Genomic DNA, 16,995 nt, shown 5'->3' on the forward strand with positions numbered 1-16,995 from the left:
CTACTCTTCCTGGAGTCAGTCAAACATAGTGCTCCTAAAACAATGTCTTTACAAGCCGTCACCATACCACCAACACAGTGACATAATTTTACCAATAAAATAAAATAAAATAAAATAAAATAAATAAATGAAGTTCAGTCCATTTACTTGTGTTAGTTTACAGCGCAGATCTGGCGGACGCGCTGACGTCCCGCTCAATGCGGAGTAAAATCCTCGATCCACTGGATTAAAATAGAGGATGCTCGTTGCCACGGTGAATCCTTGTATCGGAGCTCCATTGATGATGGCTTTCTTTCCTTATATCGCGCACGCGCATATTCAGAGTTGATTGAACTGACTTTAATCAGCGATTCTGGGAAACTCAGTTATCGATTTCAGAGTTGATCAACTCAGAGTTTATTTTCAACTCAGAATTTGCTGAACATGCTTCCTGGAATAGGACCCAGATGTGTTGTGTTCAGTCGCACGCAGCATGCTTATACGGGCATAATTTTCAGAATTTGCTGCTTATAAATTAAGAGAAAACTGAAGTTCTTCTATTCAGCCCCATAAATCTTAGAAACATGGTGTCTAACCAGATACTTACTGTGGATGGCATTACTTTGGCCTCCAGTAACACTGTGGGAAATCTTGGAGTCATTTTTGAGCAGAATTTGTCCTTCAATGCACATATTCAACAAATATGTAGGACCGCTTTTTTGCATTTGCACAATATTTCTAAAATTAGAAACATCCTTTCTCAGAGTGATGCTGAACAGCTCATTCATGCATTTATTACTTCTAGGGTGGACTATTGTAATTCATTATTATCAGGCTGTCCTAAAAGCTCCCTGAAAAGCCTTCAGCTGATCCAAAATGCTGCAGCTAGAGTACTGACAGGGACTAGAAAGAGAGAGCAGATTTCTCCCATATTGGCTTCTCTTCATTGGCTCCCTGTTAAATCCAGAATTGAATTTAAAATCCTTCTCCTCACATACAAGGTCTTGAATAATCAGGCCCCATCTTATCTCAAAGACCTCATAGTACCATATCACCCCAATAGAGCACTTTGCTCTCAGACTGCTGGCTTACTTGTGGTTCCTCGGATACTTAAGAGTAGAATGGGAGGCAGAGCCTTCAGCTTTCAGGCCCCTCTTCTGTGGAACCAGCTCCCAGCTTGGATTCAGGAGACAGACACCCTCTCTATTTTTAAGATTAGGCTTAAAACTTTCCTTTCTTATAAAGCTTATAGTTAGGGCTGGATCAGGTGACCCTGAGCCATCCCTTACATATGCTGCGATAGGCCTGGGCTGCTGGGGGGGGTTCCTATGATGCACTGAGTATTTCTTTTCATTCACCTCTTTTTCTCTGTTTATACTCCACTCTGCATTAATCATTTGTTATTATTAATCTCTGTCTCTCTCCCCTCAGTCCCAACCGGTCGCAGCAGATGACGGCCCCTCCCTGAGCCTGGTTCTGCTGGAGGTTTCTTCCTGTTAAAAGGGAGTTTTTCCTTCCCACTGTTGCCAAGTGCTTGTTCATAGGGGGATGTTTTGACTGTTGGGTTTTCTCTGTAATTATTGTAAGTCTTTACCTTACAATATAAAGTGCCTTGAGGCGACTGTTTGTTGTGATTTGGCGTTATGTAAATAAAATTGAACTGAAATTGAACTGTGATTGAACTGTGATGCTGCAGTAAAATACACTATATGAGGAAGGAGCTACGTAAGATCAAGGTGCGAAAGGCTGCTGGTCCAGATGGCATCAGCTCCAGGCTCCTGAGGTGCTGCGCAGATCAGCTGTGTGGCATCATGGGATACATGTTCAACCTGAGCTTGAAGCTGGGGAAAGTACCACAACTGTGGAAGACCTCCTGTGTGGTACCGGTACCAAAGACCAAACATCCAAAGGATCTTAGCAGCTACAGGCCGGTAGCCCTGACATCGCATCTAATGAAGACCCTCGAGAGGCTGGTCCTCAACCATCTACGCCTCATGGTGTCGTCTTCGTTGGACCCGCTGCAGTTCGCCTACCGGCCTGGCATCGGGGTGGATGACGCCATCATCTACCTCCTGCACCGAGCTCTGACCCACCTGGAGAAGCCGGGAAGCACTGTGAGGATCATGTTCTTTGATTTCTCCAGTGCTTTTAACACCATCCAGCCAGGACTTCTGAGAGACAAGCTGGAACTGTCAGGAGTGGACCACCACATCTCCGAGTGGATACTGGACTACCTCACTGACCGCCCACAGTACGTGAGGACACAGGGCTGTGTCTCTGACAGGCTGGTCTGCAGTACGGGGGCCCCACAGGGAACTGTGCTGGCACCGTTCCTCTTCACCCTCTACACTGCAGACTTCTCCATCAACTCCCCACGCTGCCATCTGCAGAAGTTCTCTGACGACTCTGCCATAGTTGGCCTCATCACAGGTGAGGATGACTCAGAGTACAGACAGTGGACTCAGGACTTTGTGGACTGGTGCCAGCGGAACCACCTCCTGATCAACGCCGCTAAAACCAAGGAGCTGGTGGTGGATTTCTGCAGGCGCAGACCCACCACACGGACACCGGTGAACATCCAGGGAGTGGACATTGAGATAGTGGACTCTTATAAGTACCTGGGTGTTCACCTAAACAATAAACTGGACTGGACTCATAACACTGATGCGCTCTACAGGAAGGGTCAGAGCAGACTCTACCTGCTGAGAAGGCTGAGGTCTTTTGGAGTGCAGGGGACACTCCTGAAGACCTTCTATGACTCTGTGGTGGCATCAGCCATCTTCTATGCAGCAGTATGTTGGAGCAGCAGCTTGTCTACAGCTGAGAGGAAGAGGATAGACAAGCTCATCAGGAAAGCCAGCTCTGTCCTAGGATGTCCTCTCGACTCAGTGCAGGTGGTGGGAGACAGAAGGACTCTGACCAAAATAACATCACTGATGGACAAGGTCTCCCATCCCATGCATGAAACTGTTGCTGAGCTGGAGAGCTCCTTCAGTGACAGACTGCTGCATCCTAAATGCACAAAGGAGCGTTACCGCAGATCCTTCCTCCCAGCAGCTGTAAGACTTTATAACCATCACTGCTCCCAACAAAAACCACAATAGCCTACACAATGTAGGATAATATATAATATACTGTAAATAGTCCGGCCTGTTAAGGTTCAACACACAGGCACATCATGTACATTGTATATAGTGTTATTATTATTAGTAGTATTAAGGTTAATATTGTTTGTTGATTTTATATATATTCTTTTCTTAATAGTGTGAATTATTATATCTTTATTTATATTTATAATAACTGCGGCTGCTGTTACACCCAAATTTCCCCTCTGTGGGACAATAAAGGCTGTTTCTTCTTCTTCTTCTTCTTCTATATATTTTAGAGGCACTGACTAACAGTCTGACAGCTGCAGCTGGGCTGATTATAAATCTGTGATGTAATCTCTGTCTCTGCCATATTGACAATGACTATAAAAGCTCTCATGTTACGTACAAAAAATAAACTAATGTCTAACTGGGATTTCAGTGCTTCTAAAAACATAAATGTCTGCAAATTAAGTTGCTCCTATGATCGCTTTGACAGCGACTTTATGAATGAGGAAATGAATTGGAACATTAAACAGGTGCTTCAGGTGCAGCAGGAGGGGAGGAGTCAGAGAGACACTCAGTGTGTTAGATAAAACATGCCAGTGAGATGGTTACCAGCTAGCAGGTTAGGTTCACAGAGTCTGGAGCCCCACAAACTGACCCAGAGTTGAAGTTAATGCTCTTTCTGAGGCGTCACTTTTCATTGACATAAATAGGTGCATTAAACCTTGCCTTACCTTATTCTGGCTGTTGGGTCAACTTCATGTTTCACTGTGGGCTCCAGTGGGCCCAGCTGTTATGCTATTTCAAATATGAAGTTAGCGCAGTTTGCTGCAGTTGTTGGTCTCACTCATTGTTCTTCTCTGACAGCAAGCTGGCCTAACATAATATTACAGTCTGGTTACTCCAAAAATAAAATACACAAACATTTCTTTCAAAAACAAAACTTTATTTTAAGCAAAATTTCAAAACACAAAGAAAAAGAAAACACTTTAGCAACTGACAGGATTTCATAAACCAATGGCAGGACATTTCTGAATACCAACCATAAGACAGCAGCACAAACCATGAAGTACAATCAGCACCAAACAACGATGGTGGCCACTGCAGTAAAAGCTCCATAAAGTCTGAAGTGTGTCTCTCCTTCTCTTACATATTCCATATTTTATACTGATTACTCATTTTGAATTATTAAACACTAATTAATGTTATTCCAGGACATTCCACTTTTATTGAAACTGACCAAACACATTTTTGTGACATAATGTGACACATTATATGTTTGTTTTATATATCTGAATTGTATACATTAAATATGTTACAGTAAGATTTCCTTCTTTCCAAACTTTCTACATATTCAAAACATCACATATGTGAGATCACAACACTGTGTGTCTGTGTGCATGGGTGTCTTGTATTGTTTGGTTTTATGTTATGTTTTTGTTTATGTCAATTTCAAAAGATTTAGTAGATATATGAACATCTACTATTAAAATTTTGGACATCTCTGGCATCTACCCCTGTCTAAGTTATGTTAGAGAGTTTTTCTCTTTATTCTGGTTTTTTGTCACTTCCATAAAGGAGAGGCCAATGCACCTAAATAATCATAAACAGTATAAAAATGGGTATAGCAGAGATACTTTACAGAGTAAATGGTGCAAGAGCCCCATTTATTGGTCGGTTTAGGGTACTGCTTTACAGGAAATTTCAAGGCCTACTGACTTTTTATTGTATTGTATTGTATTGTATTTTGTTTTAGCCACACATTTTCTTAACTGGGGCCTATTCCAGAAAGCAGGTTTAGCTAATAACTCCGAGTTTGTTGACCCTAAAATGAGGGAAACTCGGGTTTTCAGTTCCAGAAAGAGAGCTAACTCCAACTCTGAGTCAGTTACCGAGGTAACAGACTCTGTGAACCTGCTCGCTGGCAGGTTTTATCCAACAAACTCTGAGTGTCTCTCTGACTCCTCCCCTCCTGCTGCACCTGAACCACCTGTCTGACACTCCCATTCATTTCCTCATTCATAAAGACGCTGCAAAGCGATCAGAGGAGCCAATTCATCTGCAGACGTTTGTGTTTCTACAAACTCTGAAATCCCAGTTAGACGTTAGTTTGTTATTTTTGTAACATCAAGCTTTTACAGTCGTTCACTCGTCAGGCTGTAAGGATGGAGACAGCGATGATGTCACGGATTTATAATGAGGCAGCTGCAGCTGTCAGACTGTCAGTCAGTTCCTCTGAAACATTTACTGTAGTTACTGTAACATCACTGTTACATCACACTGATCTGGATGAAGCTTTAGACACAGAACACACTTTCGATGGAAAAATGTCCGGATCCTGGAGATGATGTGAATGAGTGAAGATGAGGCTGAAATAGTTGAAGACTTGAAAACTGAACTAAATGGATTTAAAGTGACCTAAATGATGTCATTTTGAAGGTTACGCTGTCTGAAATTCAGAGTGTGAATTTCCACATATTTTCCACTGAAAATCACCAAAATCGGTGATCATAGGCTCTATAACGGATCCGCAAACTGTGTCCGAGTCCACCCGCGCAGCAGGAGGATCCAAATGGATCAGGATCACGGATTCAGATGCGATAAGGCCCAGATCCAGTTCAGGCTCCAGTTATTTTGCAGCTCATCCAGTCTGGATGTGTTCATAATGGATTTATCTTCCCGACACGATCTGCATTCTTTAATTAAATGTCTCATCCTCCCAAAATGTGCTGAATTTTAAAACGTATAAAGCTGAGACATTTATCACAGCATGTTTGCTTTACTGGTAAAACTTTACATTCATTACAGACTTGGAAAGCTGCTCTCAATGTTTTCAGCTAAATATGAAACTATTACTGAACTCTGACCTTTAACAGTAACTCAGTGAAACATCTCTGCTGTGGCTGTCAGAGAGCCGTCATCTATCCGCTGATCTTAGATCAGATTAAAATGGTTAAACTGGAAACATTAAAGTAGTTTATCTGCAAATCTCATTTTTATCCAGTAATGGCAGAAATAATGAAATCCTCAATTAAATAAATGACTAAAGTGAGGTTGCTATTCCATCAGTAGATTCCATTTTTACTGTACAATTATTTAAACAAATAACCATAAACTGAACTGTCATAAACTGCAGCAAAACAGTTTTTATTAAATAAAGACTGGCCTGAGGTCAGCGCCGCCCCCGGGGTCTGCTGCTGTCTCAGTCTCTAACACACAGGTCGGTCAGTAAACTCAGTCTGAGCTGTTTCTCCACAGTTTTATCTTCCCTTTCTGTCTCCTGCAGTTTGTCCGTCAGGCTGAATAACTAGATTTTATCAATCAAATGTAAAATTAGGATTCAGCTTCATCTGACGGAGATTTAAGTTGTGTAAATGAGGACAGCAGACATTATAAAAGAAATGATATATTTGATAACAAACTTTTATTCTGTCTATGTGGCTGAAAGTTTGGGTGCTTTGTTACACCTGTAACCACATCCAACTGTGATGTCACTGCATGCTGACACACCCCAGTGTGCACATCTGCATCACTGCAGCCAGATGTTGAACCTGGTGTTAAAATGTTAAACATGCTCATGGACATGATTAAAATACTGAGTGTTTCTACTTAAGCTGTTGGTTCATGCATCACAGTTATTCTTATTTTCTGTCTTTAAACAATCAAACATGTATTTGTCTAAAAGGAAGCACTAAATCAGAGTTTATGGAGTCATAAAACCTAAAGGGTCGTACTCCAAAGAGCTGAAACCAGACCAGTGATAGTGAACTGTTTGCAGTCATGATGTCAACACTGAGGGAAAAATCCATCTCAAAGATCTCAAACTGGACTTACTGGTTCTGAACTCAGCCGTAACTTGATGGTTTTATTGTACAGGATGATCTCATGATTCTTCCTCGCGAGGACTCGCGCTCTCACTGTAATCACACCAGACAATATTCACACACAGCTGCACACGCGCCACTTTACTGCAAAGATTTACATCATTCATTAACTGCTACATGGATCAAAGTTGTAAGAAATAAATCTCATGTTACTTCCACTGAGCATTTCCTGTTACTCTAAAAACTTCCTTTCTGTTTTCAGTCTCTGTATTATGTTGGTTTTTGATGTTTGCTGCTGCTGTTTATGACAGCTGCTGAATTATTCTTGTAGGCTCTTTATCTTCCACTATAAAGCATCTTAAGGCAACTGTTTGTTGTGAGTTGTCCTATATAAATAAAACCGAATTAAATTGAATATTAAAGTTTAATCCTTGTGTGGAGTCATTTTTATGTGCTTGCTTCGCTGCTTCTTCACCTCCTCTGAGCAGAAGTAAACAGCCGCCCTCGGGGCTCCTTCCTCCGCCTCCACCCGGCACTCTCCTCCGCTCGACTTCTTCTTGCTCTGGAAGTAAAGCTGCAGTTTGTTCTTCAGGGTTTTGGTCTGAGCTGGACTCCAGTCCCCCTCCACGGTCACCGGCGGCCACTTGGGTCCCTCCATCCTGCTGTCCGGATCACACACACTGATAGGCACTGACACACACACTGATAGGCACTAATACACACTGACACAGCTAAACAGACGGCGCAGACTTCATGGTTAAACTTTCATTTTTGTTTCTTCACAACAGAAAAACTGGAACTCTGACTCCGCTTATTTTTTATACATACAAACAAGTTTAAGGCCTTTATACTTATTTTTTGCTGGTTTAGGATATTTTACAAATCTTCACTGGTATGTAAACTCTTTTGTAATTTCTTTACCATGATAAACATGCATAGAAACTTCACATGAACTCAGTGGGACATTTAGGAAGCTGGGACTGAAAAGAGTATTATACCATGGAGCCAGGCCCTTCTGAATCAAGGCTTTCCTCTTCAGATGAGCCAAAGTTGTACGAGTTGTGCAGTGAGGACATAAACTTACTGACAAGATAATCTTCCTCAGTTTAGATGGCTACTCTGCACTGTGTTGGCATATGTCATTGAAGAGCATAAAAATGAAGAAATTATATCCTTAAACTTAGTTACAGCTAGGGCTGCAATGATTCCCTAAATAACTCAAATAATTGGATTATAAAATCCTCGACACAAATTTGTTGCTTTGATTCTTCGTTTAAACTCTGCGGCGCTCAGGCGTCTCTGTGTAGGTGGACCATTTCACAACATTAGCAGTAGTAAAGTTCTCATCACTGCAATGGATTCCTTTTAACACTGAGTGGATCATCACTCACACATATTTCCACGCTTATACTGCTCTCTGCCGTGTGTGTGTTGTACTGGTTGTGCTGAGAATTTCAGCTATCTTTTTCTTTACTTCAGTTGTTAGCTCCCAGAACAGATCAGTATAATGACAGTTTGCTAGTGGGCTGCAACCACTGTTAAATCTTTACTGGTACACAGCTGGAGGTTCTTCATCAATCATCTGATCAGGAAGTGTTAACGTGAACAAAAGAGAACTTTGTAGCTGCTCCATCCACCGCTGTTTGCTTCACACAGTGAAAAATTGCAGTACAGAAGTTAAAATATGCAGATGAAGTGTTAGTATGAAAAAAGTATTTCTTATGAGATTACTCAATTAATTGAAGGAATAATCGATATAATGCGTGATTATACTTTCAGACAGATTTCTACTGTAATAAAACTGCTTACACTGCTGTGTAATTAAAGTAAATGTTAATAAGAAATGATCAGCCATAAGGGGGCGTTCAGGGAATACTGTTCAGTCTTCAGTTTCTTTGCCATATGTCAGCACAAGATTCAGATTCATCATCAGATCCAGAGCCAGAAATTTTTGGAAGGATTTGTTGTTGCCATTGTGAAACTGGACATCCACGTTTGTACTGGAATCCAATAAAAAAAACAAAAAAAAACAATTTAATAGTTATTTTAATTTTGTTTTAGGTCTGGAGAACATGAAAATATGAACCAAAAACCAATGAATAACTTGCATTTCTTGGAAAAAAAACCTGAATGTTAACATCACAGTAGTGCTGAAGGCAAATCATCAGCAGGAATGCAGTTTGTTCTCTGATGAAGCAGAATGCCCTTTCACTACCAAAGCAACATCTTAAGTCACTATTACAGGAATATATTCAGTCAGAGCTCATGTGACTAATTAAATTCATTACTTGCTCTTAGATCGCAAACTCAAACATAATATTCTCAACACTGTTCAGCCCACTGGCACAGAGCATTAAGTGTGCACAAAATAAATGATGAGAATTGTAAGAGTAGTTTCAGTGTTACTTTATTGTTCATTTGAACAGCATTTGATTACATCTATGACAAATAGAAGAGTAAAAATGAAAACGGCAATTCAAAGACGTTCAATATTTGATATTATTTTAAATTAGACTAAATTAAAACAAATATAACAGAGCTATATCTGTCTCAAAAGTGTTGCACAGTGGGAACATGGCAGCTCATGTAAATGTGATAAGGTATTCTGGGTATGCCTGTAAATTATTGAAGATGACAAACACGGTTGGAGTAGAGCGGTTATCAGTGACGCTGTCATACAGGTCTGAAGTACTCCCAGATTTTGGGGGTGGGGTGATCATACCAACTTGTCCTTGTGTGTGGTCTCCAACTAGAACTCTGGCCTGGTACATGCGTTTATGCCCCTTGGCATCAGGCTTGGCGTAGCCTTGTGCTGAATAGCAAGGGTTCACAGCAAAGTAAGAGCCATTGCCGTACATTGCACCTGCAGACAGAATGAACGAATTAGCTGAATGCTGTGGTTCGGTGTATCGATTTATTGGATTTAAAGCAGAATTAGAGTGCTGCGCCACCACTGAACTGTCTGTTAGCAGTTGTAACTGAATTTCACACTTTCACAACTGTCACAAAACAGCATTACTGACTGATTGTAAACACATCAAAAACTGGTTTTCAGTCTGTTACACCAGTACTGTAACAGAAATTCAGTGTGAAATTACTTACATATTTATATAAATGTATATATTTATCTATTAAGTAAATTCAAACTGTTAATGGGAGGTGGTTATTTTGTGATAGCACTCATTACTAAATTTACTGCTCTTGTATTGAATGGGTCACATATTGACTTTAGCACTTTACATATGACTGGGTAGTATTAGTAATTCATAGCCAACAGCCTGTGTTAATGTTTTTTTTAATGTGATTTTTGAGGAAATATATCACTTTCTCTTATATTTGATTAAAGTGAAGACAGGCTTCTAGCACCCATGAGATTTTCTGGTTTTTAAGGGGGCTGAACCACTGTGTTACACTAACATGAATAGTAATGCAGTGAGAGAGTTATTGTGAATATGATTAAACCAGAGATATCTCCAAGTGTTACACTATGCCATACTTTTTCAGATCCCCAACACATGTAGACTGTAATTATTCATCTTGCTTCTTAATATTAATAATAATTTAATATTAATTTGTTGCAACACTAATTCTAAAATATTCTACCTTTAGATGTGTATTGTGTGTGAGGCTCCTGTGTGCTCCTGCATAGCTGCGGTTGAAGCCTTGTTTGTTGATGAGATCGATGGAGTTGGCACCAGTGCTGTGAAACAGAAGCCGTTCATTGTTGGTATGTTTATTCTTCGCCTCCATTTGTTTCTTCAGGATCTGATAGTTCTGCCACAGCGCCGGATTTTGCACACGTTCAATCTGCCAACGTAATCAAAACACATCATGCTGGTGATTCCCACAGAAGTACAGCTCTCTTTATTAGGGTTTTGTCTATCTGTGCTTTAGTGTTTGAATTAGTATTTGGTTGTTACTGAGCACTCATTAGCTGATATCTGTCTGGGTGATGCACCCATACAGTGTGTGTAGTTTTCCAGCTACTTCTGGCACAAAAAATATAAAACTCCAAAATGATGGCAAAGTCTTAAAAATGTGAGTTTACTACAAGAATGGCTACATTCATCTTTCATATACAGTCTATGACATTTTTACACATTATTACATTTCCTTTTCAAAATCATAACATTTTTCTCAGCCAAAATCATATATTCTGGTCTGTGTATTTAAAATTGAACATACAGTGATGATGTTTGGGTTCAGTCCCGTCTTTGTCAGTTCTTTCTTCACATCATTGTATTCCTTAGATCCTGGAGCCAGAGCAAACAACTTCACAAGGCTGCTCTTCATGTCCTCCCAGCATGAAGGCAAAGGCAGAGCACTGTTACCTGCAACAACTATTAGAAGAGTTCACATAATTCAATTCCACACTAACTGTATCTGTGCCACAGGTTGTGCCTAGAGTTTCATTTTAGCAAACAACAGCTTTTCAGCTCAGTTTTCTTATGTATCATAACATTTGAACTGAATACAAAAAACACACCACCTAACCTTTTCTTGAGGCTTTACTTCTGCAAAATGCAACACCTTGGCTGTATAGCATATAATGTTTCCCCCCCCTTAACAGGTTAAATGAGGAGCACAAGCACATAAATGACTCACCTTTCAGGTCTTTTCGATGGAGCTCCATATAATTATTCCTGTTTGCTGAAACTGCTTTTTGACGCTCTGGATCAGCGTTGTAGACCTCATTGTTGATCTTGATCTTTGTTTTTTGTTTTGTCTTGAAAGCCTCCTCAAGGGTGAGGTTGGTGCACATGTCAAAGAGCACCATTGATCCATCATGGTCCTTAAATTGCCATTCTACCAGTTCACTCATCACTAAGGCCTTTTTCATCAAGGCCTCTGCCCTCTCCACCTTACGGATGATGTCCCTGATGGTTATTAAATTAAACAAAGAAATCCTTTATTAGAACTCAGTATAAAAGATTCATTATATAGCACTGGGTTTGTGTGTTTTTGCATTTGCCTGAGTGTTTAGCCTCTGTTTGCTGACCTAATTGTAGACTCGGCAGTGTAGACATCTCTGGTCAGACCTTCTAGGTGGATCTTGGGGTCCTGATCCTCTGCTCCTTTGTCCAGATGGATGCTGACAGTCAGTTCCCTCTGCAGTGCTTTCAGCTGCTCCATGTCAGCCTGTGACAGCTGACTAATGCAGGGGTCAGAGATGGTTTTTTGTGCCTGCTCAGCTACAATCAGCTCATTAATCCGCTTCTTGGCCTGACTCACAGCCTGCAGCGTCAGATGTGTGTTAATAATAGAGACTGATGCTGTTTGAGAATGCCACTGTAAGGCATCACTTTTAATTTTAGTGTTTGTAACTTATGTGATAGTAAACCTGGCAACTTTACAGTGACGAAAAAGACTTACAGTATGGAAACTGAACAGCAGTGTTTTCTGAACTTTAGACCAAAGCAGGCAACTGATTTCTCTGCTGCTTTTGTTATTTATGCTAAACTAGCCTAACCACATCTCTAGCTCTGGATCACATGGTTATTGAGATCAGAAATTAATTTCAATAAACTAAAGAGACTGTGTGTAATTGTGGGGATATTCGCCATCCCTGCGCAGCAGCACTTGCGTTTTACTTAGGTTACACAGTGAACTTTATACGACTAACTTAGCATAAGAGAAACACTCGACAACATTTTCTCCGTTGGCTGGCATTCTTCACACACACTGTGGACTCAGCCGTTTATTCAAAAAAACATATGTAAAACTAGTGGTGCGCATGGGGAACTGCAAGGACACTGACGTCATCACGTCTTGCATGTCTAATTGGATGCTGATAAACATGGCTTTGCCCTATTAACAAAATATGCCTAACACTCCCACTCAAAAACATGTTTACAGCTCTCTCTACTGTAAAGTGGAAAACAAAACATTTCACATACTGACAGTTCAAAAAAAAAAACTAATTAAAAGAAAAAAAAACATTCTTCTTCATTACGTTATTTGCACTGTCAGCTTCCATTACTCTCCAAACAAATAACCCATGAATTTTTCAAATTTGACCTTTGACACTGGTTTGGTAAATACATCAGCTATCATATCTGCAGTAGGACAGTAAACAACATTGATTTTCCCCTCTGTGTGTGCAGACCGTACAAAGTGATATTTTATATCCACATGTTTGCTTCTCTGCCTGCATACTGGGTTCTTCGATAATGCTATTGCCCCCTGGTTATCCTCATAAATTTTGACTGGTAGATGTTTGTTATTACCATCCATCCCTTTCAGTAATTGAACAAGGTACATGCTCTCCTGAGTAGCGGCTGCTAGAGCCATGTACTCTGCTTCACAGCTAGATAGCGCCACTGTTGGCTGCTTCCTGCTTTTCCATGAGATTACTGCACCGGTCTCAGCTAAGCTGAAACAATATCCAGTGGTGCTTCTCCTGTCATTTTTGTCAGCTGCCCAATCAGCGTCACTATACGCCTCAAGCTGTAGGTTTTTGTCACATTTCCTGTAGTGTAATTCCTGATCCATAGTACCCTTTAAGTACCTCAGTAAATGTTTTGCAGCAGTCCAATGCTGTTGCTTTGGCTCTGCCAAGTGTTGTGATAGTTTGCTAACTATCCAACTTAAGTCGGGCCTAGTACATGTCATAATGTATATCAAGCTGCCCACTATCTCTCTGTAGCCTGATGAATCAATTACATCACCATCATTGTCAAAATGTAATTTTTGCTCAGATGGGGTGGCTCTCGGTTTGCATTCACACATTCCAAATCTGGCTAACATTTTCTCAATGTGTCTCTTCTGTGTCATTTTGATTTCTCCATCACTGTAGTTAAAATCAATACCTAGGAAGTGTTTAAGTGGACCCATATCTTTCATCTTAAACCTTCTCTTCAGCATTTCTTTCACATCTCTCAATATGGTGTTGTCACTGGCTGCTATGATTAAGTCATCAACCCACACTAACAGCATGACTTTCTCATTCCCAGATTCCCTGGTGTAGACACAATGATCAGCATCATTTTGCACAAAACCATTCCCTGTAAGGTGTTCATGCAGTAACATATTCCAGTTGCGACCGGACTGTTTTAACCCATACAATGACTTGTTGAGTTTACACACAAGATTTTCTCCTGTTTTTGACTTGACCTCAAAACCTTCGGGTTGCTCCATATATACCTCACAGTCCATGGGAGCATGCAAGTAAGCAGTCTTTACATCCATTTGGTGAAGGATAAGATCCTCCTGCACGGCAACCTGCATCAATGCTCGGACTGAGGTCATATTGGCAGTGGGTGAAAATGTCTCTTTGTAGTCAATCCCTTCCACCTGACCGTACCCCTTTGCCACATATCTGGCTTTACAAGTCTCAGACCCATCTGGACTTTCTTTTACTGCATATACCCAGCGACCTCCCACTGCTTGTTTACCCCGTGGCAGTGGTGTCAATGTGAAAGTTTTATTCTCAGTTAAGGATTGCATCTCTTCTTTCATCGCATCGCTCCACAGTTTTGATTTTCCTGAATTCATTGCCTCACTAAACGTTTTAGGTACACCATAGGTCACTCTGTAGAAATAATCCAAATTTTCTGTTTCATCACACTCTGCCTTACATTGATACTCTTTTAGGTAATCAGGAGCCTTTCTCTCCCTCACAGGATACCTCTGTTCTACCTGCTCATTCTCTGTACCATCTGTCTGGGTTGGACCTGCCTCAGTTGTCTCCACACTAGGCTCTCTAGTCTCCTCAGACTGTCCCTGATCCTGACTCTCTACCTTTGGTGTTGCATCTCCATAGCTCTCTGTATCATCCTCCAAATCATAACTGGTCTGTGTCTGGCTATCTGCACTGCTTTTAGTGATTGCTTTCACCAGTCTATGTTTTAGGACTTTTCCTGTGTCCGGATAGTAGATGTTGTAAGCTGGGCTATACTTATCGTAGCCTACAAAGATTCCTTTGTCACTCCTAGCATCCAGCTTCTTTTTATCCTGCTTATACGCGTAACATTCAGATCCGAATACCTTCATGTTAGACAGGTTGGGTGCTTTCCCTGTAAAAACATAGTAAGGTGTCTGCTCTAGACGCTTACTGTAACACCTGTTGCGAATCTGAGCTGCTGTTTGCACTGCGTATGTCCACAACTGCTTTGGGAGTTTACTCTCAAACAGCATGCATCTTGCCATCTCGAATAAGGTTCTCCATCCTCTTTCGGCCGTTCCGTTCTGATGGGGTGAGTAGGGTGCACTTGTCTCGTGCCTTATCCGATTACTCCTAAGTAAGGACTGGAACTCTTGCCCTGTAAATTCCGTTCCGTTATCACTCCTTATACACTTAATCTTTCCATATGGAGCTACATCAGCCATGAATTTTTCTGTAGCTTGCGCTGCATAGCTTTTTGCCTTCAGAAAGTATGGAAAAATCATCCCACTGTAATCATCTGTAAATGCTATTGCATACTTGTACCCATCTTTATCTGCTGGTTCTATTGGGCCGCACAAGTCTGTGTGCACTAGCTCAAGTATGGATGTTGCCTTTGCATCTGCCTGTCTGTTTCTGCTTTGTGTGAATTTGCCCTGCGTGCATATTTCACAATTTTGGTTTGACTTATTTTTGCCCTTAATAGACATCCCTTCAACAACACTCTCTAACTTTACAATGTCATCAAAATTACAATGACCTAGTATTTTGTGCCACGTTTGCATATCATGACAACCATACACTTCATCAATGTTTTCACTTTCAACTGTGCTAAGGTAATACAGCCTACCATACACATCCATTTTGAACTTTGTACCGTCCCTGTTGACCAGCCAGTCATCGCCGTCTTTGAATCGGATCTCTGCGCCGTTGCCTGTCGCTGCCTTGACGGAAAAGATGTTCTGCGGGAACGATGGGATGTAGAGCGCCCGCTTGAGTCTCGTTCTCACTCGTCGCCCCTTGCTGTCCAGCAAGTAGACCTCGGCGTCTCCCCTCATCTTCGCCATGCCGCTCACCTTGGTTCCGTCGGCCAGCTCGATCATGTGGTCCTCTGGTCTGAAGCTCTTGTCCACCGTTTTGAACTTGGTGGCGTCGTTGATCATGTGCGATGTGGCTCCGCAGTCGACCATGAGCCCTTTCTTGTTTTCTCCTTGCACTCGACAGTCACTCATCTTAAAGAAAAATGACGACTGTGCATCTGTCGGTTCATCCGCTTTCTTGAGTTGGTCACGGCCTCGGCCGCGTCCGCGCCTTTTTCCACGCTGTGGTGTGTCCCATGCTCGATCCTCTCTCCTCTGTTGCACGTCGTTGGGGCATGCTCGGGCCATGTGTCCTCGTTTCCCGCACGCGTAGCACTCCACCTCGGCCATGTCCACCTTCTTTCCTCGGCCTCTGCCGCGCGCTTTCGTTGCCCCGCTTGTTCTCATCACATTGTCCTCGGTCACGTCTCCTATTCCATATTTCTCTGTACTTTCATAACTGCGTAGTTTACTTTTAAACTCGCCAAAAGTCACGGCTTCATCTGACTGTGTCACGTGCACAACGAATGGTTTGTAGGACTCTGGTAGCCCTTTCACCACCATTGCAATCATAAGTCCATCACTAATTTGTTCGTCTGCTCTCCTTAATGACGTGAAGATAGTCTCTGCTCGAATTATGTATTCGGTAATTGTCTCATCGCTAACTTTACAGAGTGAGGACAGTTCACAGTAAAGACTCACGACCCGTGGTTTGTCTTTGCCAACGTAATGCTTTCGCAGAATCTCCAGCGCCTTTCTTCCGTCTCGTTCAGCCTCTCTCATGACTAACGATAAACTTTTGTTGTCCAATACTTGCACAAGTTCCGCGTAAGCCTCACCATTCTTTGCCTCGTCCTCGGCGAGAGCTACTTCGTCCTCCTCGTCGATTTCAGGCATCTCTGTAATGGTTTCCCTGAGATTACGAAGCTCCATGTGCGCGAGGAACCTTGGTTCCCAAAGTTCGTAACTTTTCTCTTCGCCGTCGAACAAAAGTCTGCTCCACCTGTGCCCCAAGTGACTGGGCCCATAACCTGTGGGGATATTCGCCATCCCTGCGCAGCAGCACTTGCGTTTTACTTAGGTTACACAGTGAACTTTATACGACTAACTTAGCATAAGAGAAACACTCGACAACATTT

The 16,995-nt window shown here is 41.7% G+C and overlaps 1 protein-coding gene across 1 annotated transcript; it reads right to left on the reverse strand.

The window, feature by feature from the left end:
• Positions 1 to 9,370: 9,370 nt before the first annotated feature.
• On the reverse strand, positions 9,371 to 11,717 carry LOC115775902 (protein mono-ADP-ribosyltransferase PARP15-like). Its single transcript, XM_030723412.1, has 4 exons — positions 11,501 to 11,717; positions 11,081 to 11,226; positions 10,529 to 10,702; positions 9,371 to 9,759 (listed from the first exon to the last, which is right to left on the reverse strand). The coding sequence occupies exons 1-4, from the start codon at positions 11,715 to 11,717 to the stop codon at positions 9,478 to 9,480; spliced, it is 819 nt and encodes a 272-aa protein (XP_030579272.1). The 3' UTR covers positions 9,371 to 9,477.
• Positions 11,718 to 16,995: the final 5,278 nt, after the last annotated feature.

The sequence above is a fragment of the Archocentrus centrarchus genome, unplaced genomic scaffold (assembly GCF_007364275.1).
Source record: "Archocentrus centrarchus isolate MPI-CPG fArcCen1 unplaced genomic scaffold, fArcCen1 scaffold_26_ctg1, whole genome shotgun sequence".
Lineage (NCBI taxonomy): Eukaryota > Metazoa > Chordata > Actinopteri > Cichliformes > Cichlidae > Archocentrus > Archocentrus centrarchus.